Below are 23,703 nucleotides of genomic sequence, written 5' to 3'. Positions count from 1 at the left end.
GCTACAATAATAGGCTACACTCCCAACCTTGAAACTGCCGTAGCCCTTTTTACTATGAAGACATACATTAGCTTGAAAGCAGCCTGTCAAAAACATTCAGCAGACTAATCTCTCATGGAAGACTTAAAGATATAGGTACGTGAAGAAATATCACTACCCTACCTTTAAGAAATAGGACAAATGCCCCATTTATCAGAAATGTGGCATTGGAATCAACAACCTTGCCCGGCTCCTTGCAAGTGTGATGCTCTCGGGTGTACTGCACATGCCTTTACAGGTTGTGTAGCATAGTGGTAAGTGCTTTCGCTGGATTAAAGAAACTCAGCGCTTTCACATTTGTGAAAGGAAAGGAGGGACACCCCCACACCGCCACTTGCTGGGTTCAGAGCATTTTATTGAAGCAACTTTTCGGTTTTGCGACCTTCCTCAGGCTACATTTGTGAAAGGAAACAGGACATTTCAGGAGTCCTTCAAGTCCCTATAGGAACAACTTGGCATCGCGGAATGATACAGAAGTATAGAATCATTTGTCTGCAGGATAGGCTATGTCCTGTCCACCATCATCTAGCATCTTCTCTCTAGCTTCTGAAGAAGGCGGTCGCATTCTTTCCTCTCCCTAACCCTCTCTCTCTCTCTCTCTCTCTCTCACCGCGTGCCCTTTTGCACTGTCTCTCGTCTGATCTCTGACTAAACATGGAACTAATTAGCTGGTCCTTGAGCGCTTTCGACAAAATTATTTCGGACAAGCACTTCGGTGCTGGGGAGCCAACATGCCCACCGGGATCGTACCCTGCGGGTTATGTCAGAGACGAATATCGGGGAAATTGGGGGATCCTCTGTCTCTCCGTGCTAACGGTGGTCGACATCGAGGACATCTGGATCATTGGACTAATGGTAGCTGAGGGGCTGCTATCTGGACTAGGCGGCGTCCTGATCTACCGGAAAATTGTTCAAATTTTGAAGGGAGCAGTCGACAACGTTGATGGTACTCCTAAGCCGCTCACCGCGATAAATTACCTTGGGAAACTGACGGGGAACATGTCCATGGCCTTGACTGAGCTGATTCGAAAAATGGATATTAACATGCAAAAACTTTCTGATAGGCCGTGGAGCAGAGATTGGAGATAAGCCTGGAACTCCAGGCTTCGATGCAAGGGACTTTATTGCGGGCGAAATTCGACAAAGAAGACGAGAGAAGATATTCTCTCGCCATAATCTGGAACTCGGCTCAAGACGAAGGACAGCGGAAAGAAAGCATGTGCCCTCCCCCTCCACCCCCCCCCCCCCCCCCTCCCACAATCTACTGAGGAACCTCGCTTAATTGGGAACCCAAGGCCGCAATGTCTGCACAGCTATGCTGTTATTCCTTTCACTATCTGGACTCTGAGACAACGTGACCCTGTGGCCCCAGATACGAGTGGAGGCAGGATACGCTAACATAAACAATGAACTCTACACAGACTATGAACTCCACAAACACCCTACACCACACGCCGCCTTTCACCCCCTGATGCATCAAGTTTCCGTGCCTACACAATGCAACTGTATGTGATATGATGTCTCCATCCCTCCCCCCCCCCTCTCTGTCAATACCCCTCACCCATTCCATGCTTCTCCCCCTCCCCCCCCCCCCCCACCCCCCATCCTTCTTTTTCTTACTTTCTTTTTCTATGATGCAAGAAAGATGTATTTGGTGCTGCACTGTGGCGACATGGACTAGGGCTACGCTTGCATGCGGGCCCTTTGTCTAAGACAAATCTCTTCCTCGGGAGACTAATAAAGTATATCTCATCTCATCTCATCTCATAATTAGGGTGCTGCTAGGGCTTTAAGCAACTAGTCGACTATTCAACTAGTCGCCTAGTAAATCCACTAGTCGACCTTGTTCGTACTAATTGACTAGTTGATAAGAAAAAAAAACCCACATGTACCCTGAATCAGCCTATAGTACTGTCCAGTTATAACTGTACAGTTGCAGGAGAAAAAGGGCCACTTAACTGCAAAGGTATTATACATCATATTAGGTTATTTACATTATATAGATAGATGGCTTCTCAGAGGACAGTGTTACTTGAGGTTATGTGTTTGTCAATGTAGCTTATAGTTGTGGTTTCCATTAACGCGCGGTATACGGTAGTCTATATGTTGAAGAGAATGTATTAAACATACCTGAGTGGCTGAGTGTCAAAACAGATAATTATGTATTGTACATGATGAGTGATTAATGAAGGACATGGCATGATTTAAAGGAATGCAGTCTCACAATAGTTTGATGCAAAGGTGCCTAACCTTGATCAGATGTGAGGAGCTCTGATGATAAGGCTGTGTATCAAGGGTTTTTTCTGAATTATGCATGATATTGAGTGTAATACTGAGTGTTATTATAATAATTGTGTTGGTGTTGTTATTATTGGACAATTTGAAACACTTTCTCTCAACTGACGAAAATTAGATTTACTTGTCCAGTTCTGCATTCCCTCCTTTGCCTTGGTATTCCTTCTCAACAGATGCCATGTCATGTTTGTATACTCTTTTCCACTGTGGTGGTTGGTGTTGAGTGCCAGTGTCTTTTTGGCAAATCTAAGCTAGCAAATATAAGACTCTCTTCAAAATAAGAGTACCCTCTAGAGTATTAGTATTATCTAGATTAATTTGCACATTAAAACTATAAATTAAGCATTTAAATGATGCTATAAGACACACATTATGATGCTATATGTTTCTGTGTAAAGATAAATACATAAATAACATAGAAACGTTAGCTCAATGGATAAATGCTGTTCACTGGAGTGTATGGCTTTTATAAATTGGACGCTAGACAAAAATCCCTGCTATGTGTCAACTAGTCTGACATACCCACGCGTTCGGGGAGACCCCCTCTACAACACCACATCCTCTGCTAAGCGGCAGAGGTGTACATTTAAAATTGGCATGGCCTCTAGTGAGCTCAGGGGTCAAAAACGTGCCATTTCCAGACCAAAGGACAAACTTTAATAATTTGAATGAATCCTTTTACAACAACACTGTCTGTGTCTTTAACCTCCCAGTCTTTTTTAAGGTCCATCAAAGCTTTGATCTCTTTTGCTTCCATCCTTGTTCATGTTTGACCTGCCTATAGCTCTGGTCCAGAGCTATATGCTCCTGTTCCTTGCCATTCATTCATACCTCTTAAAATATGTATTTCCTTTGGCTCTTGATTAAGGAGTTTACAGTGTCCCATTCTGAATACTTCAAAGTAAAGGTAGTAGGTTCAAGGGCAGAGTGTTTGAAGGGTCCTAATGTAGCAGAGAGTGGTGCCTCGATCATTGTATCACTCACTTTCATATCAGGGTCTCTATCATATAGTGCCAAATTAAGTTGTAGTTATAGTTTAAATCAGTAGACTACAATGTAGGCCTACAATATATTAGTAGGCCCATAATAAAACTTGAACTACTTCTCATTTTGCTGGGAACCCCCTTGAATCCCTGACCCTGGAGCCCCCAATAATTCCACTTTGAAAACCACTATTGTAGGTCCTAGCCTACTCATAGACTGATTATACTCTTGTATTCGCCGCGCCCGCGACACGTGTACAGTTTAGTGCAAATCAAAAGAATCACATAACCCAAACATGCAGTAACACCACTTTTCCCTCACTGTTTATTTTCTTCCCAGTTTACCTCCTTTTATGATGATTCTCCTGTTTTTGATTATATAGAAGTGTATATTTGTACGTCTCTAAATGTTCTGATTAATTGAAAAGAATGGACCCTATTGTAAACAAGTGTAATGGTTTATGGTGTCGTCCACTTGTCTTGTATTGCGTTGTGCTTGAACTGTTAATAGATTATTCAATCACTAGGAGGCGCCAGAGGGCAGCGTTATGGGTAAACATGGGAGAATGGGACGTTCGAGTGTTTGGCTTTTTCTTTCACCCCCTCCCCCCCACAACCCTCACAGGCATTGCTCGCATTCGTCATACTCACAATAGACACTTTGTCACTCACACTAGTTTTCCGTTAGTCTCTCTATAATGTGATTTTACCATCACTAGTAGTAATAGTATCTCCAGAGCAGATGTGAAGAGGGAATGCTGATCTGTCTCCAGCTGTGAGGCGTCAGTCGGGTCCCCTATAGGCACCGTCGGCCATGTTGTTGTGTGGTGGGGGTCGGTCGGTTGATGCAAGTTTGCTACAGTACAGTAGGAAGTGTACAAGGCTACAAACACTGGGACACTTTACTTTACAATGTAACCGATACCTTTGCATTACCATCGTGCAGCCGCTGGACTGACTGACCGACCGACCGACCTCGGAAAGATGGTTGCTACCAACATGATTTATTTCTTCTTCCCCAAGCACTTGAGTTGCTTTGATTTTTAACTTCATTGTCTCTCACCCACCGAATGCTAAAATAACCGCAGTTGCCTGCTGGACTGGTCTGGGTGGATGGATCCCTGGATGGATGGAGTGAGAATGAAGACCACTACTCTGTTGGAATAATTCGTTTCCCACACAGATTAGAAGGAATCTGATCATTTTGGGATAACATCAACAAGCCAGGCCAGGCGCATGAGACTCAAGGACGTGATTTGCATAAAGGTAACAAAATATATATATCGTCTTTGTGGAAATGAAACACCCATTTGCCCGATGGGCCGACACACACCGTTGGTTGATTGCCTATCTGATCTTCTATAGCATATTATCTATAATATCGCCAACAAAGGAATAGGCTTTTTATGTTTTTAAGGTATCGACTGTGGATTCGGATTCTATTTCAATACTGCCTTGTCAATAATTGCAATATTGTACCACAGCAGTAGCGGTCTGTGTGACATAGCCCTGGTTCTTGACTCTCGTATTCATACGAGAGTCAAGGCGTAACTGCACCCTGTTTTTTGCGCTCGCTACATTTACAAATAATCCGTATATATAAACATTCGGATTACAAATATAAAGTACTCACAATTTGTCCCACGGGTGTTAGTTAGTTGCTGCTCCAGCGATTAGAATTTCTGCATCCCGCGTTGTTTAATAAAAAGCATTTTTATCCGAGCTGTTATTTTGCCATTGGCTTTCAACTACGCGCCCCTATCGGTCGGGAGGAGGGTGGCACTCGGTGTGTTCGATATAGGTACGCTGACCGCCCTGCCAATACAGACTAATAGGCGAGTGCGCTCCCGGTGTGCAACTGTGAATTTCCCAAACGAACCCCGTTTGAAAAAAGTAGCCAGGGCGCTCGGATAAAAATGCTTTTTATTAAACAACGCGGGATGCAGCAATTCTAATCGCTGGAGCAGCAACTAACTAACACCCGTGGGACAAATTGTGAGTACTTTATATTTGTAATCCGAATGTTTATATATACGGATTCTTTGTAAATGTAGCGAGTGCAAAACACAGGGTGCAGTTACGTCATGACTGTCATGATAATCATCATGGCAGTCATGTATCAGGGCTATGTGTGACAGTGAGCTCAGTCAGTCAATGTTTGCTTTTCAGGGACTGTCATGGTTTCCTTTGGTGGGGTCTCAAATGCACCATTATAAGTCTACAGGTCCAATTTGGTTCCATTTTGTACACTACCTTGGAATGTATTAGTTTGAGAACCATTGGTGATTTGTCTATATAGTCCAATTGCAGCATGCCAGCAATACAAAGGTAATTTATCAATTGTCAGATGCCACACATGTTAATGGTAGCATTCAAAGTAGTGGGCCCTCATCATATTTCAAAAATAATGTCTGTCATATGATCTATATTGAATTTAGATAGACTGCAGGAAGACAAAAGTTCCAGTGTTGAAGTTCCCTGATGGATCGAGAGAGTATCCATCTGGGAAAATAACTCACAAATTAAGCCCCTCCTAAGCCCTAGCCTATACGTGTATCAAAACTAACCCTATACATTATATTTTACGATATCAATCAGCACAGGCATTTAGCTTAATTGTTGCTTTGTCAAATCGTTTCCCAAGGACACTGAATACAATGAGAGAGACAGATTTCACTTTTTTCAGGGAGCAACCCCCTCCTTCTAGTGGCGGTAGTATAGTCATATTCTTATAGCACAAACTGACTGGATATACAGGCTTTGTAGCAATTATGGTCATCATATCCCCAAGTGCCCACCTATCCTGTTACTTTGGGAAGTAATGAGACACAATGAGATAGCCTCACGAGTCCTCTTGTATGAGCTTGTAACTGGAAGATTGCCAGGCCACTAGGAATTCCGCAGACAAGCTAGTAAACACTGAGGATATAGAATTACTGTGCTTAGTCTCAGCAGACATCATTGGTGTGCCTTTGAGCAAGGCACTTGATGCTTGTGAGTTGCAGCTGTACAACAGGTATATAGCTTTAAATCTCATTTGTTGACCTTAAAGGGTTAAGATATGAGCTAGTTTTACAGTGCATCGCTGATTCGCTGTGATTATGAAATGCAATACCCTCTAGTCGAAAAAGATTTATTGGCTTGCTGATAGAAAATCCTTCCTTCATTATCCAGTCAAAATGCTTTTTGTTTGGGAACTGCACAGATGTTTAGGGTTCCATCAGGCAATCCGATAACCTAGAACTTTATTAAGCAATTGTAATTGCTTACATTTTGTATTCCACTCTGTGTGTCAAATTGAATATTTGGGTGCTACTAGAATGCTTCCACAAACCTTTTTGGTTATAAAGATGGGTGAGTACAGGTCAAGCAGCTCACTCATCAGTTGTGGTCTATTTTAGGACCTACACGGTTTATATTATATATATTAACTACATAATATATGTAAAGTATCAAGTACTTTGAAATATGTTGTGTTTGCCGATGACACCAACATCTTTTGCGCCGGAAAGGACCTTTAGCAGTTGTTGGAGGAGGTCTCTACTTCCTTTAAACATCCTGAAATGGTTTAAGGACTGGGAGGGGGGCTACCAGTTGAGATGGGACTTAAACTTCCAACAACCCCTAGCACCACTCGAAAGAGTATGTGTGTCTGCCTGTGGGGTGAACATATGGAAGACCTTTTCTGGTCTGCACAAGTGATGCAAGTTTTACAGTTTTAGCACCACGAAGAACTAAGTACTGTATGTTGACAGTTCAAACAGCCTGACTCACCTGTCTGTTTGTAGTCACCTCAGGATACCCAAAATAGCATGTGCTCATGTAAGACTTGATTGCAGGTCTGTCTTACCTATGTGTAACTTGCCCGCAGCCTGCATGACTGACATTGAAAACGGTTTGTGCTGAAACATGTACGACAATGAATATGAGATAAATGATAAAAAAAATGCTGGCATCCGTTGTACTTTTATTCTGTAATTAGGTCTCAGGTATTCGTATTCCCATATGCCACTGCAAGCAGGGACTGACACATACCATTACACAATGCATGTTCTGGAATAGGAAGCACATGTGTTGCTGCTATCTGCTCGAGATGGCTTGTCAACAGTTTAACACGTACGCAACATGACTTTACTGCGGGACTGCAGATGTAAATTAGCATCTTTGCTAAATCCGGTGTATTTACGTTGCATTCATATGTAATGTCCATTAATATATAAATAAACAAATAAAGTCAAGTATAAAGATTAAGTCCAGTTACAATTTGAGGTCAGTTTTAGGTCAGTTTTAATGTGGATGGGGAATGGAGAAGTCTTATGGCTCTTGGTAGGATAGGTGGTTGGGCATTCCACATTTTTGTGTAGTCAAATGTATTTGTCCCCATGTTTGTGTTGAATCTAAGAGGAACAAGGTCAGAAGAGCTGGTGAGACAGAGTTTGACAGGTACAAGTTGCTAAACTCTGTCTTCCACTTGAGCCAGCCTAGCAAAGTGAGCTGGGGTTAGGCGAGTCCTGGCGTGAAGGTTTAGTAGCAGTATTGTCAGTTTGTTTTCTGTGTTCTGTGTTTTCTGTGAATTTTGTTTTAGTGACATGACATGTTTGTCCCGGATGTTAGTGAACCATGACTGGTGCAAGCATAGTCAAAATAACATAGTCTAGCTCTGGCTAGAGTCCTCAGTGCACTCCTGTTGATAAACCAGGAGATCTTGCCCCAAAATCTTGTTCTTTGTTTGACTTTCAGGGTCACTTTTGAAGCCATTTTTTCACAGGAAAGGTTAACACAACCCAAATAGGTGACCTCATCTTTTTAACAATCAATCCATAATTTGGGCTTGTTATTATAGGTCTGGGGACATTATAGATAGGTTTTTGAAAATAACCGATTCACAAGCTAACAACCCATCACAATGAGAAGCGTTGTGGCCTTGTAGATTTGCTAGGGCCACCGTTCCAATTATGGGATTGCAAAACGAATCCCAGTGCAAACCAGTTGAAAGGAGGATTTTCAAACCTCTATAAGTCGGACTCTAGGATCGCTGTCCTTGGTGGATTTTCTGCCATCCACATTTCGGATTTAATTTGTGCTTTTGTACCGCGACACTGCCGCCATGTAAAAGCTTCTGACGAAAGGTAAACAGTGTGTGCTTGTTCCAATGCTACTAGAGTGTGTGTAGCGAGTGTGTGTGTGTGGGGCGGCTGTGGCTCAGGAGGTAGAGCAGGTCGTCCAATGATCCATGGGTCAGCGGTTCGAATCCCGGCTCCTCCTGTCTACATGTCGAAGTGTCCTTGGGCAAGACACTGAACCCCAATTTGCTCCCGATGTGCTGGTTGGTACCTTGCATGGCTTCCGCTGCCTTCGGTGTATGAATGGGTGAATGTAATGCACAATCTATGTAAAGCGCCTTGGATAAAGGCGCTATATAAATGCACTATTTATTTTGTGTGGGGGGCGGGTTGGCAGGCAAACTCCGACTTTTAAAGTGAACGCGTATGCTGGCACTGGGAACTGGGGTTTATGCTAACAGCTAGCGGTAGAGATGGAGTTAAATGGGTGAATCGATTAATCAAAAATAATAAGATAAAAAAGTGCCCTTCCGGGCACAGGTCTCCACCAGGTTATCCACAGATCCGTGCAGTTAGAGGTAAAAATACTTTTCGGCCAGTTATAGCGCCACCTTGAGGCTGAGTTGAAATTGTTCATGTGGCATTTCGTCCTCGGCCTAGTGGGAATGTGGGTGCACAATTTCAGGGAAATCACGCGATGTGTTCATGATTTGCAGCATTTTGTTTGAAACTGAGCACTCCTGTGAACTTTGGAAGCCAATCTTAACCAATCAGGATGGAGTCTGATAAATCTGAAAGACCCGTTTCGTTGAATGGCTCTAGAGAGACTGTGTACCAATTTGCGTGATGTTTGGACAAAATCTGTAGGTGTACTGTGCAAAAACTTGTTTTGCACAAAGCGGCCTCCTGGTGGCGCTATAACAGGCCGTTCTGGAAAGTTTGGGGCAGAGGTTCATGGTTGGCATCCAGGGAGTGTGTGTGCAAAATATGGCATCGAAAAACTTGTTTTGCACAAAGCGGCCTCCTGGTGGCGCTATAACAGGCCGTTCTGGAAAGTTTGGGGCAGAGGTTCATGGTTGGCATCCAGGGAGTGTGTGTGCAAAATATGGCATCGACCGGGTTAACGGTGGCCGAGATTAGCTGTTCACGGACACACGGACACACGGACACACGGACGGACACACGGACACACGGACGGACGGAGTGCAAAACATACTCTCCCCACATGCCTTCGGCCTGGTGGAGACAAAAATACGAAAATAATTGAGAGTAGACCCGGTTTCAACTCCTCGGCATCGGAGCAATGTAGTGGTGGAAGGAACTTGGTTGCTACGGGGGCGTCAGCATCTGTCATGACTCTGGAGGTTGTGAAGCCTAGTAAAGCTCCCAGGCCCCTCCCTGTCTGCAGCTGCTAGCTACCAGCTGTCCAATCAAACAGAGGGCCAAGGCCAGGCATGGCTTCGGTGATGGAGGAACCCCTTCACCCCCACCCCCAAATCTTCATTAAACCCCTACTGTAAACAATCGCCTGGCATGGCTGTGTCACTAATCCGAAACCTCTTGGGAGCGATGTCTTGGAACCAGTGGAATGCTTTGAAAATACAGATATTCCGAAATCCTCAATATACAGTAGATTAATTTGTTGTGGCATTGCGTCTTGTGTTCGATGTGTAATGTACAAAATGTATATATGCACTAACTAAAGGTATTACATTTATTTATTTATTTATGTTATGTTTATTTTTATTGTTGGTTATTATTTGGATTTAGCAGATCAGTCTGAGGATTACATTCTCATGGCTCTATTCTTCATTCCAAGTATATCGTTTCCAAATGCAATATATATTCTCCCTGTTGTCGGGTGGAAACTTCATATGTCCAAAAACTGTTACTTTTCAGGATTGAAATTCAAAAATAGCAGATCTACAAGCTCAAAACGCGTTGCTTCACACAGTGTTTCAAGCTTGTGGATCTGCTATTTGTGATACTTGTGTGACGCTGTCGCATGCACAAGTACGGCATTAATTAACAAATAAACACAAAAAGGTAAAATATGGAGATAAGAGGTTTCGATATACAGTATTTATATTTTTACTTAGTTCTACTGCCATTGCTCATGCTCTCTTCTTGCATGAGTGGAGAGAGGATAAAACAAAACATAACTAGAAAAAGTGCCCTTCCGGGCACAGGTCTCCACCAGGTTATCCACAGATCCGTGCAGTTAGAGGTAAAAACACTTTTCGGCCAGTTATAGCGCCACCTTGAGGCTGAGTTGAAATTGTTCATGTGGCATTTAGTCCTCGGCCTAGTGGGAATGTGGGTGCACAATTTCACGGAAATCACGCGATGTGTTCATGATTTGCAGCATTTTGTTTGAAACTGAGCACTCCTGTGAACTTTGGAAGCCAATCTTAACCAATCAGGATGGAGTGTGATAAATCTGAAAGACCAGTTTCGTTGAATGGCTCTAGAGAGACTGTGTACCAATTTGCGTGATGTTTGGACAAAATCTGTAGGTGTACTGTGCAAAAACTTGTTTTGCACAAAGCGGCCTCCTGGTGGCGCTATAACAGGCCGTTCTGGAAAGTTTGGGGCAGAGGTTCATGGTTGGCATCCAGGGAGTGTGTGTGCAAAATATGGCATCGAAAAACTTGTTTTGCACAAAGCGGCCTCCTGGTGGCGCTATAACAGGCCGTTCTGGAAAGTTTGGGGCAGAGGTTCATGGTTGGCATCCAGGGAGTGTGTGTGCAAAATTTGGCATCGACCGGGTTAACGGTGGCTGAGATTAGCTGTTCACGGACGGACACACGGACGGACGGACGGAGTGCAAAACATACTCTCCCCATGCCTTCGGCTGGTGGAGACAAAAATGGCATCTAGTCCTGCCGTTAGATGCCCTATAGTCTACTGTGTGTACTGTGTGCGTGAGTGAGTGTGTGTGTGTGTGTGTGCGTGTGTGTGTGTGTGTGTGTGTGTGTGTGCGTGCATATTTGCAATATACTTTCCATTGTAGGGAAATGATTCCAAGGTGCAGGTTTGAGAGAGACCTCTGTGTGGAGGCTTTAGTTTTAGACATATATGGTCTGACTGTCATTAGACCGACAACCTACTTCAAACCCTAACCGCAAGCATGGGAGCAGCCCATGTCCGACCGTTGTTTCCGCACGTCGGTCTGTTGGTGTGTCTAATCTGTGTCTGCATCCCGGAGGGTCAGCAGCTGATTTGAAAGTACAACAGATTGTATTTGTAAGCACATGCTTGTCTCCAAAGCATTGATGAGGCATTTTACAGCTTCCAATTAATTGATTATCGGCAGCATATAGTCTACTTTGATTAATGCTTCTAGAGAAGACTACTGGATGTCGCTTGCACCTTGCATGCACCCAAGAGGGTTATGGGTAGGGTACTACTTCAAGTTTACAACTTTCCCAAATCCTGATTATTGTGTTTTTTCATCCGATAGTCAGGACCTTAGTATTTCCTCCCCACTGTTGAAATTTGAATGGCTTTTTACACACTTTTACTGTTCTTGGTCAAAAGTGACCGCCATTTTGACCAAAAGTAATATGTAAGACTATCCAGTAGATGGAAAAGGAAAACTATCTCTCTCTCTCGTGCGCACACACACACACACACACACACACACACACACACACACACACACAGTTCTAGACGGATAGGCCCCTGCAGTGCCACACTGTAAAAGGCTTCGTCATACAGCATAAATCAACCAACCAACGACGAACCTCTGCCTCAAATGGCCTGTTATAGCGCCACCATGAGGCAGATTTTGACAAAACACATTTCTGTAGATTACTCGTACACATTTTATCCATACATCATGCAAGTGATCATCACGTATCAGCACCATTTCCCATATTCCATCCTGATTGGCTTCCAAAGCTCACCTGATTTGTCTGTTTCGAACAAAATGCCACAAATCACAAACTGTGTGCAACTTTCGTGAAATTATACACGTACATTTCCTCCAGTCCGAGCCGCAGAGGACGACATGCCACTTAATTAATGGCACTATAACAGGCCAATGCCAGTTTTTACCTATAACTGCACCGATCTGCATAAAACTTTGTATGCACAAACTGTGTGCACATTCCCTAAAGCCCAAGGAAAAACATCTGGCCTGCATCTTTCAATGGAGGGTATGCACATGACATCATCGTACCTGGAAGTTATGCGGGAAGTCCGGGAACGCCCACTGAGTGTCAAAAAACTACTTTCTGGCCTTGACAGCCCATTCATCCAAACAGAAAAGTCTGATTGCATTAAACAATGTTAAACCTACCAACATTGCAGCTGTACGAAAAGCTTGAATTATCCTCTTTCTATCTGCATAGTTTTTGTTTCATGAAAATCCACCATAGAAACGTTATGAGCTACTTTCTGTCAAGAAATGCCCTGCATTTGATTATTTTTCTAAGTGTCAGAGTTTGGAAGTGCTTGTTTTCAATAACACAACATTTTGCTGCCTCCTGTATTATGTGACATTTAGAAACAGGTGGTACAGGACGGACGGTTGAGTGATTTCCAACGAGCGCTTCCAAACTCCAACACTCCATGCTGCTCAATGTTTTGCCACTCAGTCTAGATGAGGGGGGCGTGTCCTGATGGGAAATACCCTCATGTGCATACTCTCTATTCTGCCTTTTCGAGCGCCACCAGGTGGCCCATTTATGTGCAACACTCTTTTTGTCCTTATATGCCCAAATATTAATCCTGGTGGAGAGTGGAGGCCTTTATTTTAATTTTTATCTCTCAGTTTAGGATGATGTCTGAAATTATAAAATTGTTGTATCTTTGGACTGGACTGAAACCTGACATAAAGGGGGGGGGGTTCTGCCTTTTATTGATAAAAGGCTACCGTATATACATTGTATAGCCTCCCCACTTACGGATATATTTATGCAGTCTGTCAGACCTCCTATAGCCTATAGGCCAGTTCTTCATATGCAGCAACCCTGCCAATCTCTGACTTTGACCTAGTTCTGAAACAGCATGTCTGTATGTAACAAAAAAGAAAGAGATTGTCATTGTACCTGCCTTAAAAACAAAGTACATCTCCTTTCAGATTTAGATAGTGGAAAGATCTCTGTGATGTAACGTGAACGTTTTCCCAGTCAGACTCTTCACCTTCCTCTGTTATAGTGCCTTTGTGTTCCTTGGAAGTGTTCAATTGTGCGTGTGCCAAATCGGGAACCCTTTCCATCATGCTTGCACGCTGGAACCTATTGTAGGTCATATCATCATCCTTGGGGCAAAAAGATGTCAGCAATTGGAGCGTGTTTCTATAATTAGCAGCAAGTTGGCGAACATATTAGGCTAGCAGATGTTCTGCTCCACAGTTTGTGGAAGATTGTAAAGTAGTGTTCAATTTGTTTACTTGCTCCTTGACTTTACCGTAATATTTGCAGCTGTGTAAGACCCAGCCTCATCTTTTAGAGGATTGTAGGTGCAATGTTGAGGGGGTTGAATTCAGCACTGCATTGGGCTTGACCGAGAATCTAAAGAGGGAAGCTGGGCGTGGAGGGTGCGCTTGCAACTCCCTACACTGCATTGCCTACAGCAGGGGTGCCCACACATCGAACTGGGAACGTTGTGGTTCCTATCTGGCTGCTCTACTGGCCACTCTACCATAGCCATTGCCCCCCGCGGTAGAAGCAGCAGATGAGCAACTAGTACGAAGCAGTGACTGACAACACAGAAACCAGCACCGTTTAGATGAGAGAGTTGCGACAACACTGTTCACTTCATGGGGCCAGTCCAATGGCGGCTCCAAGTTGACAGAATGCACTGGACTCTATGGGAGTCCAGTAGTCATTTTTTATTTTCATGACTGTGACCTTTGTAAAACATAATCGATGCAGACAAATAAAAAGATACATGGATAGTGACCTTTTATTCTGATTTGCAAACACTATAATTATATTGATGCCTTGAAATTGCGCCGTTTTCTGCCCTCTCAATGACGGCACTCCCTCTAAAAATCTCTGACGTAAACGTGTGGGAAAGAAATGAAAAAGAAAAGACAATTCTCTTGGGTCTTGCCTCAACTGTGACAGCTTATATTCATTGGCCCTGGGACCCTGGGACTCAAATCTGTCTCCATTATTATATCGCATCAAGTAACTCAGATTCCATGCCACTTCTTAACACTGCTATCTAAAGTCTCAGAGCATTGCAGTAAGTGTGGGCCAAGCCCCATCATGTCATGAAGCGGCTCTGACAGTGCCGGCAGCCAATCATCACAACCAAGTAGGGTTGTCACCATTACAGCATTTATTTTGACTAATCATCACACAAATAATTGTGGACTTTTAGTCCACTATAATTATTTGAAAACTTTCTTTACTAGTTACTGTGCAGATTTAGATTATTATTACAAAACCACCTTTGACCTATACCAGCACAAATGGGTACTTTTGCAATTAGAAAATTACAGATCTGCAGGCTCACAATGCGTTGCAAAAAATATTTTGTATACATTTGAAAACCTGTGAAATGGGACTTTCTGCATAATGAGTACTTCAAGTACCAAAAGTACTCGTAGTCTCAAACTCAAGTAAAATTTGAATTTCTACAATAGGGTATTGAATTGATACTTTTAATTCTAAAACTATAAAGGGGTAAAATTGTATGACCTGAGATGATGTACTGTGGCCCAGGCGGTGGCGTAACCATCTGGGAACCCGACTGGTAATCCAGTCGCAGTGTGCCGCGGGTTCGGCTCCCGAGCCCGACACGGCCTTTACTGCATGTCTTCCCCCATCTCTCTCCCGTTTCCTGTCAGCCTACTGTCTGTCCCTTCAAAAAAACCAATAAAAGGCGTAAGCCGCAAAAAGAATATCTTTAAAAAAAAAAAGATGATGTACTGTGGTTCAGCGTCCCATGTCTCGACTCGCCTAACAGTTGAAGTAGACTTTTTGCCCTGGCTGTCAGTATAAGATTGCTTTACTGAAGTCATGCAAATGTGATTATTTATTTATATTTTTTCCCCACATTCATGAAACAAGGGATGTAGAGAGACAGCTAAAGCTAATTTGAATTCATGGAGAGCCGTTCCTCTCTGGTATTGAATATGCAGGGAAGGGATTGAGCACCCGACTTGAATACTCAGTTGGAGGCCGCCTGGAACCAATGTTGCCATGTCTGCTTATTACAAGCGATTGTGGCCGTGTTTCTCTGTAGAGTCACTCACTTGTAAGTAGTAATATTGGTACAGTAGTTGTGGGTTGCATTTTTTTTAAATGTTTTATCCCACAATTTATGTAACCCATGTTTTCACCCAGTGTCAATTATCTACACCTCCTCTGCCAACCTGGGTGGGTGGGGGGGCAGCGGAAGCGGACTGAGGGTTTTTGGGCTTCCTCAGGCTGGGGCACTAACCCATACTGCTCACCCGGGTGCCGTCTACATTCCGGCTGTCACCCGTCTCTCCGAGTCTCTGGTGGTCACCAGACTATACCTGGTTGTCACATAGTCTATTCCTATGAGTCACTATAATTAGAATAAGTATAACAAAAAACATTGCATGGATGCACCTGGGACGTATCCTCAGTGAAGTATCCCAAGGTCATCAGGGTTTCGGAACCGGAACCAGTACCAGTACCAGATTTGTGTTCATGAAATGTTTAGAAAAATCAAATCAAAATGTTTCAATTTATTATTTGTTTGAAAATAGCAGATCTACATGCTCACAACGCATCACATCGTAATCGTAACGCGTTGTGACCATAGGCTTAAAGTGCCCATGGTTTAATGTGGCCTATATTAGTCGCTTCTTTGGGGGCTTGTTAACTTTTCATTTCGTAGTGACGAAAAAGAAAACATCTGGGGACTCAGATTAACTTTTCATTGACCTGGTTGCTTGTTTCTCTTGCGAAATCTGGCAACACTGCCTGGTACACCTCTCCTCCCTCATTGCTGTCACTTGATATTTTGGAAATTTGCTGGAGACAAATATTGCACGTTAAACTTTTTCACGAGTAATTGTGCAGCCTCAATCATTTCTCTTTTACAAACTCAGCCACTACCGCTAATGGGGAATTTATTTCAGACTGCTGCCAGGAGAAATGTTTTTCCTGAACCTTTGCCATGCAGTGTTGTGTGTGTCTGCTTATCATTTTCGATTTGGAAGGAAATACTGTACAGTATGTGATGGCAGTAATCTGTCCTTCTCAGTAATGAGTTTCCAGTTAATTTACAGAGGATATGGCTTCAGCTCAGCAGGAGTTTAATTCAGTTCTGACTAGTGGTGGTGAAATGTTGATTACCGGTGTCCACACGGTGCAATTCGGTCTAATCCAGGAGTCATCAGTGTTTTTCTGGCCAAGGACCCCTAGTTGAGAGCGAGACGAAGCAGGGACTCCATACTACATATTGTAAAATTGTGTTGCAGATTAAACCTTTTCATAGTAGATTTCATAGATTTGTGTAGTGTTGTGTGGGATTCATGTTCATGTGTATTTTCAGACAATTAACTATAAACCCTCACTACTTAGAAAACATGTACCTAACTTAAGGCCTATTCATACTCTAGTTTTTGGTGATAAGGTGACCACTGAAACCTGTGGAAACCCTCGCAGAAAGAAAGAAAATAGAAGAAAGATAGACAGTGAAAGAGATACAGGCAAATACAAGTAGTAGCATTAACAATAATAATGAATGTAATAGTGTAAGATAATATAGTATGGCATAGCAATGTTGTCGGATATTAATAATATATAGTTTATAAGAATATTATTAAGATATAGTGTAGTGGTGTAATAATATCAGTCCATGGTCGTGCTCTGTGAGGAGGCCGGGTCCACGGTCCCACTTTTGGTGGGCTCCGTGGAGGGGCCTGGTCCACGTCGGTTCCAGGTTGTGCTCTGTGAGGAGGCCGGATCCACGGTCACACTTCTGATGGGCTCCATGAAGAGGCCTGGTCCACGGTCACACTCTGCAGTCATTTGGGGGTTCATATTAGAGGTCCACGGAACTTGTGGAATGTGGAAGACAAAAAGAGACTCCGGGGAGCACTATACAGTGTTTATTACAAGCACTGCTGGGAGACAAACCCACATAAACAATGTACAATTTAGGCATTTAGCAGACGCACAACAAAGGTGCATCGATGAGTTCTTTGAGATATTGTGGTGCCTGACTATTGAGAGCTTTGTAGGTGAGGAGGATTTTGAACTCTATTCTGTATTTAACTGGGAGCTAGTGTAGAGAGACCAGTGAAGGAGTGATATGATCTCTTCTTCTGGTTCCTGTCAGCACACGCGCCTCAGCATTTTGAACTAGCTGTAGGCTTTTTAGAGACTTACTTGGGCAGCCTGATAATACCGAGTTACAGTAGTCCAGCCTTGAGGTAACAAATGTGTGGAATTTTTGCTGCGTCATTTGGGACAGGATGTGCCTAACTTACAATATTACGCAGGTGAAAAAGATATTTGAGATTTGTTTGTTAATGTTGTAGCGCTTCTTTCCAACACTTAATCGTAGTGTACACGCGCAGTACACATGGTACTGCGCGGTTTCCTAAAGCATAATAGTAAATACTCCATCATGCATAGATGTTGCTTGCAAAAATCAGAAAGTAGGACAGAGTGTATCGTTTTCTTTTTGGGGTAATTTATTTTATTGGAATATGGTTTCCCAGGGCCAGAAAGCAAGAAAAGAACAAGAAAACTTCTTGCCAGTTGAATATCACTGCACTACAGGATATTATTAAATCGAATGAATCCACAAAAGACAAAACTATAGTGTAATTGGTATTGTAAGCGCAAACTTTTGTTCAACTTTGACTTATTAACAGGTTCCATAGATTGTTTTACTTTAGTGCCATAAATAATTTTGCATGCAACCTTTTACGTTTTTACTGCATATGATATGATCAAGGCATTGGACGGCATCTTTATATAGTGGTGAGTTCATTGCTGACCCAGCACCTTGGGCTCTCTTGCCTCTGTTGATGAACTACAAGCCCACCACAGTCGACCCAAACAAGCACTTTGCTTTCTAATGTTTCCATGACACCAGATTCTAGTTTAAAGGGAAGCTTGGCTAAATCTTGAAAGCATTTTCTTTTCTTTTCTGCCAGCGTGCCTTTCTGGACGTCTGAGATTCGATTTATAGTCATAATTCCTTTCAAGCTATTGAAAAAAAACTCTGCATTTCACCCATCTCCAATGACCGACCGCTTGTGAAACCATTTTATAGGAGACAACCCCAATGCGCACACTAGGCACGAGCCGTAACCTGTAATTTTAACCAGTTGTATGGATTTTATGTGAACAAAGTGCTCCAATTCCATGGAAAGGTTTGTGCGGTTCGGCTTGTCCCCGTTTTGTTGGGTTTCCTTTGGCAGTTCGGGCGGGAGGAACTCGATGAACTCACTCGATAGGCTCTGCCCACTCCGATGAGGAAATAAAAATTCCTGTAGCCTCCCCAAGATCAAGGCTATTATTTCAAGATCTGCGAGAGATTCATCTCCTTGAGTAAAAAAAAAGACTCCTTTTCATCGAGCATGTCTGATTGCCTCCATATTTTCTGGACCCTCTTCTCCGCCAAGTAATGCCTCAGTCAGTGTTACGTATGCTGGCCGGTTCTGTTGGAGAGAGGGAGGAATGAGAGCAATGCAGCAGGGAGACACGCCGGCTCTTTAATGCTTCTGGAGAGGTCCAAGGGAGGGAGGGCCCCGAAAGGATAAGCTGTGTACACAGCAGTGGTGGAAAGTAACTAATCACATTTACTGAAGTACTGCACTTAAGTACAAATTTTAGATATTGGTACTTTACTTTAGCCTGAGCCTGACTTCAGCACTAATAATGGAAAGGTTACATATTTATATACAGCAATAGGGAATATACATATTCATGTCATTCATACCGTTCTTTTAAAAACCTACAGGATTTAAAGTCCTTTAGACTTTAGAGCCACATGCTGATTGCACTGTTCTATCCACTGCAGTGCAACATGGCTTTGGAGTCAAATCTATGTCTCATCAAAATGTTGCTTGTAAGCATGGCATAATCTCTGTATTTAATTGCAATGACCTATCAGTTATATTTGACAAATGACAACAATGTAAAACTGCCTGCATTTACCCCTCCATTTGCATTTATACCTCACACTTTACAGTGATTTAAATTTGATTTACCATAGTGTGCCCCAGTTTACACGACATGGCTTATCCTGTGGCTGTTGCCTTGATTCGCATGACAATATCGGGTTATCACATTTATAATTTCATATAGCATGTCCCAGGCATAAACACTATAAATGTTGCCATGGTCCATACTCATTTTGGGGTAATTTGTTTTTTAATCCAAGTTCTGGATCACAAATCATTTTAACTACAATTAACCACAATACTTTTATTTAACCACTTTTTGCTTTTTCCGCAGCCAAATTATTTGTTTAGATCAGAGTTGTGCGTTCTTCTGTTCATGTGTGTATGTGTGTGTGTTATTCAGACAAGACCATGGGCTGCATCAAGAGCAAACAGGACAAGGGTCCTGTGATGAAGTACCGACCGGACAACGTCCCTGCGTCGGACCCCACCTCCTCCTCCTCGGCCGGCCCCGCCCCGCACGCAGGCCACTACGGACCGGACCCCACCCAGCTCCAACAGAACCAGTGTCCCTCGGCGGCGGCAGCGGGCCCGGCAGCCGTGGCCGGCTTCAACCACACCCCGTTCGGCGGCTCCTCGGCCATGACGCCGTTTGGCGGAGCGTCCACTTCCTTCTCCGGTGCTTCTGTGCCCGGTGCCTTCCCTGGCGCCGTCACAGGTAAGCAGTACTGTCCGAGTGTCCGTGGATTATAAAGTTCTCAGACGCCGTGACTGATTTCATGTTGTGCAACGGTTATTATTTTAAGATTAGATCATTTAAAGTGGTCAAACTAGCAATATGTTCAATGGTCTTGGATATTGCATAATTATAAAAGCAAAAGTTAAAGCCTCAATCTGTGATTTCATCACCTGGTTGGCAGTATGTAGAACAGAAGCAGGAGTATTGCATCTTAGGGTGGGTTATGCAATGCATTCCCTATTTTTATTGTTCCCAACTTGCATCGTTCCCAAGTAGGCCGGTGCCCCACGGGCACAGGTCTAGTTGTGGACCCCCCTGCCCGTACAGGCCCACATGTTGACAACCACTGTGGTAGAGAACTCTTGCAGCCTGAGTTCTGGATTTAGGGTTTGAGTTGTGGACATACTGTTTATGTGGGATTAAACTTGTAATCGTGCCCCCTGTTGGATTATCCGCACCCTCTGGCGTGGCGGGCCGGGATCACTGGCACTGGCACACTGTTTGGATTCTGCAGGGAGATAAGGGGATTACTGTTGGCAGCATTGTTCCCAGTGGTGTGGGCATACCAATGTAAACTGGCTAGGAGTGTCGTCACAATTATGAAATATTTTGTGACGATTATAAATTATTGTCACAAAATATTTTATCATTTACCGGTACTTGTGTTTCTGTCGCCGGGAAACATTATGAATAGAATTTCAAATTACATTTCTGTTTGGCTTTTTGTTCTTATACCCAGGCTCCGTAACCTAAAGTTGCACAGATATGACAAATAACATTCATATTTAAGAACTTTATACTTCAAGAAATAATATAAATTGGTGGTTGCACACTGGTGTGTTTTTGTGGATCCAAAAGCAGTAGGATATCACTACATTTCAGCCTATCACCAACACCCCACTAGACCCCACTAGACAGCTACGGAAAACAGAGCGGAGCCTCCGCTCCAAAACGCAGCTCTGTCTGTCTGTCTGTGTGTCTGTTTGTCTGTCTGTGTCTGTATGTCCGACCATGGAAAGGTAACTCTGTCACTTCTCGATGGTGGGAGGCGCGCCGGAACCGGGCCGGCCCCCTGGGCGCGTCCTAGGGGCGCGTGCTAGGGGTCCTAGGGGTAAGCAAAATAACCTTTGGCTTCAGCCTACAGCTTTTCGGTGCCACCCCTGATTATGCAAATACAACTGTATTTTAACTATTCATTCATTCATTCAAGTTCTGAAATGATTTAGTTTTTTTTTACAATTTTGCAAACCATTTTTTCACCCAGTGTCAATTATCTAATGTAATCCTGGGGGGGCAGTGGACTGACCTCATGCTTCTTTCTATGCATGAGGAGTCCAAGCTGCTTCTTTTCACCTGACGGGAGAGTTTCCCCGGCCGTACGTAGTGCGTGGTGGATTGAACACGTTATTCCGACCAGTTCCTTTCCCCTCCATCAGGCTGGCCAGAGGGAGGTAGTTACTGCATGTTTTTTGTGAGGGTACCTACCCTAGGGGACATGGGGAGAACATGCAAACTCCACACAGAAAGGTCCTTCCTTCTAGCTGTGAGGCTAGATCTCACAGATAGAAGGTGACAGCACTACTACACTACCGACTGTGCCACTGTGCCCCCCCCCCCCCCCTGTATGAACATATTTAATATGGAAATGATTGTGACGATTATGCACAAATAACTGCGATAAGGCGATTATGTAAGAATTGTGATTAGGACTAGGACTGGCCTTGAGGTCCGACTGCCATTATTTGCCAGCATGCCCAGTAAGCAAAATGTTATGAACGGTGTTGAAGAAGTACTCTTTATTCCATATTACGTCCTTGGCAGTATGCACAAGACATTTGAGGCTCATGGTGTGGTGTGGGAGATATTGCACAGGTGTGACAGACAGACACGTGTAGATGTCTTGCCTGCGACTGAGTCATGCCATATAAAGATGATCCTGTGTCCAACAGGGGAGTGTTCATGGTCTTTTACTGCCCTTGTGTCATGCGCTCATCTACACAGAGCTGGTTCTGTGCATTGTGGCACCCTAGACACGGTGAAGAACACAAAGCTGTGCTTTTAGAGAGGGAGAGTTGTCAGTCCAATTGGCCCCTTTTGTACTCTATTTGCTTTAATTGAGATGGTAAGAAAGCTGAGAGTGAAGGCGTAGGATGAGCAAATTGTAACCCTTTGAAGTGCTTTTAAATTGAAGTTTATTATTAGTAGTGTTGTTATCGCCATGGCCAGCTCTGTGCTTCTGTCTACTTTCTTCCTCATGTCTCTTCCTAATGTCTACACTTTTCAAGGCATTCAGGGAAAAAAAGAAAAGAGAGACAGAGAGTTCCTTTTAGTCTCCTTTCTTTCTCACATTATTTCCACTTATTTTCTCCACCATGGCTTTCAGCTGTTCAATGGTGCAGACCGGCAGTGCACTCGCCTACCGTCCACGTCTGATACAGTATACAAGTAAGACGCGCAAACGCGGGAAGCGAACGCAGTGTGTGTGTGTGTGTGTGTGTGTGTGTGTGTGTGTGTGTGTGTGTGTGTGTGCTACAGCTGCGCCCTCTGGTGTGTGTGTGTGTGTGTGTCATAGACTGTAAAAAATATGGACAAAGCGTTCGCCGGGTCTAACATGGACGTAAAATGAAGCCTGTTATTCCTGCACTGTAAGTCGCCATCTTTCTAGATCCGTTTGGTACCAGCTGGCCATTGGCTGGCTCCGTTTTGGACCAGCTGGCCATTGGCTGCCCAGACAACGAGGCGGGACTTCCCCCCTTCTTCTCCGTTGGTTTTTATTTTGACTCGAGTGGGAGGGGAATCCCGATCATAGACTGTAACGGTAGCCACGCCCCTCAGAACATACGCGATGGTTTTTTTTCTTAAAGGTCCTTTTTTTAATTAATGGGACCATAATTTTCCAAAAAGAATATTATGACATTAGAAATGAGACTTTAAACTAGTGACTGGAAGAAGAAAGTATTCATGACCATGTTTATTAAGGTAATACAGTCTAGGTGAAGTTGGGCCAAAATACATGGGCCTCTATGGAGCTATGGGGCTTTTTGGGTCCAGTCCAGCGCCACAACAGGCCATTATATGAACTACCGATTTCAAATGAGGCTTCACGAAATATCTGGCTGACTGCCCCCCTGGTGTGTGTGCTACAGCTGCGCCCTCTGGTGGCGGGCGGGTGGTGTCACAGCGGGACAGACAGACACACACACAGACACACACACACACAGACATGATCTGCAGGGTCTCATAGTTAGTGCTCACTGCGTTCGCAATCAGACAGTATATGAAGCACTTCGTGGTGCTTTTCGAGCTCGTAGATCTGCTATTTTTGATGCTTTTGTGTGACGAGAATGCAAGAGGGGAAATAATGTATTCTGCAAATCAGATTGATGATAATCCTCTCATGAGGACTGATAATGATGCATCTTTTTAAAATATTAAGGGGGGCCATACAGAACAACTGCATACTTGAATCTGTAGGTAGGGCATTAATTAACACAAAGTTTTATAATATGG

General features: G+C 43.6%; 1 protein-coding gene across 1 annotated transcript in view; it reads left to right on the top strand.

Annotated features, from left to right (window-relative positions):
* The first annotated feature begins 3,934 nt into the window (after window positions 1-3,934).
* The window catches only part of LOC310868292 (tyrosine-protein kinase Yes), a 47,878-nt gene continuing 28,109 nt past the window's right edge, over window positions 3,935-23,703 (top strand). Inside the window, exons 1-2 of the mRNA XM_083778653.1 lie at window positions 3,935-4,583; window positions 19,858-20,172. Of these exons, the coding sequence (XP_083634779.1) occupies window positions 19,866-20,172 (307 nt within the window). The 5' untranslated portion in view covers window positions 3,935-4,583; window positions 19,858-19,865. The remainder of the gene's footprint in view (window positions 4,584-19,857; window positions 20,173-23,703) is intronic.

The sequence above is a fragment of the Protomyctophum parallelum genome, assembly GCF_964188405.1.
Source record: "Protomyctophum parallelum genome assembly, chromosome: 12".
Lineage (NCBI taxonomy): Eukaryota > Metazoa > Chordata > Actinopteri > Myctophiformes > Myctophidae > Protomyctophum > Protomyctophum parallelum.
Note: the sequence above shows the minus strand (reverse complement) of the source record. Positions and strands in the feature narration are given on the sequence as shown.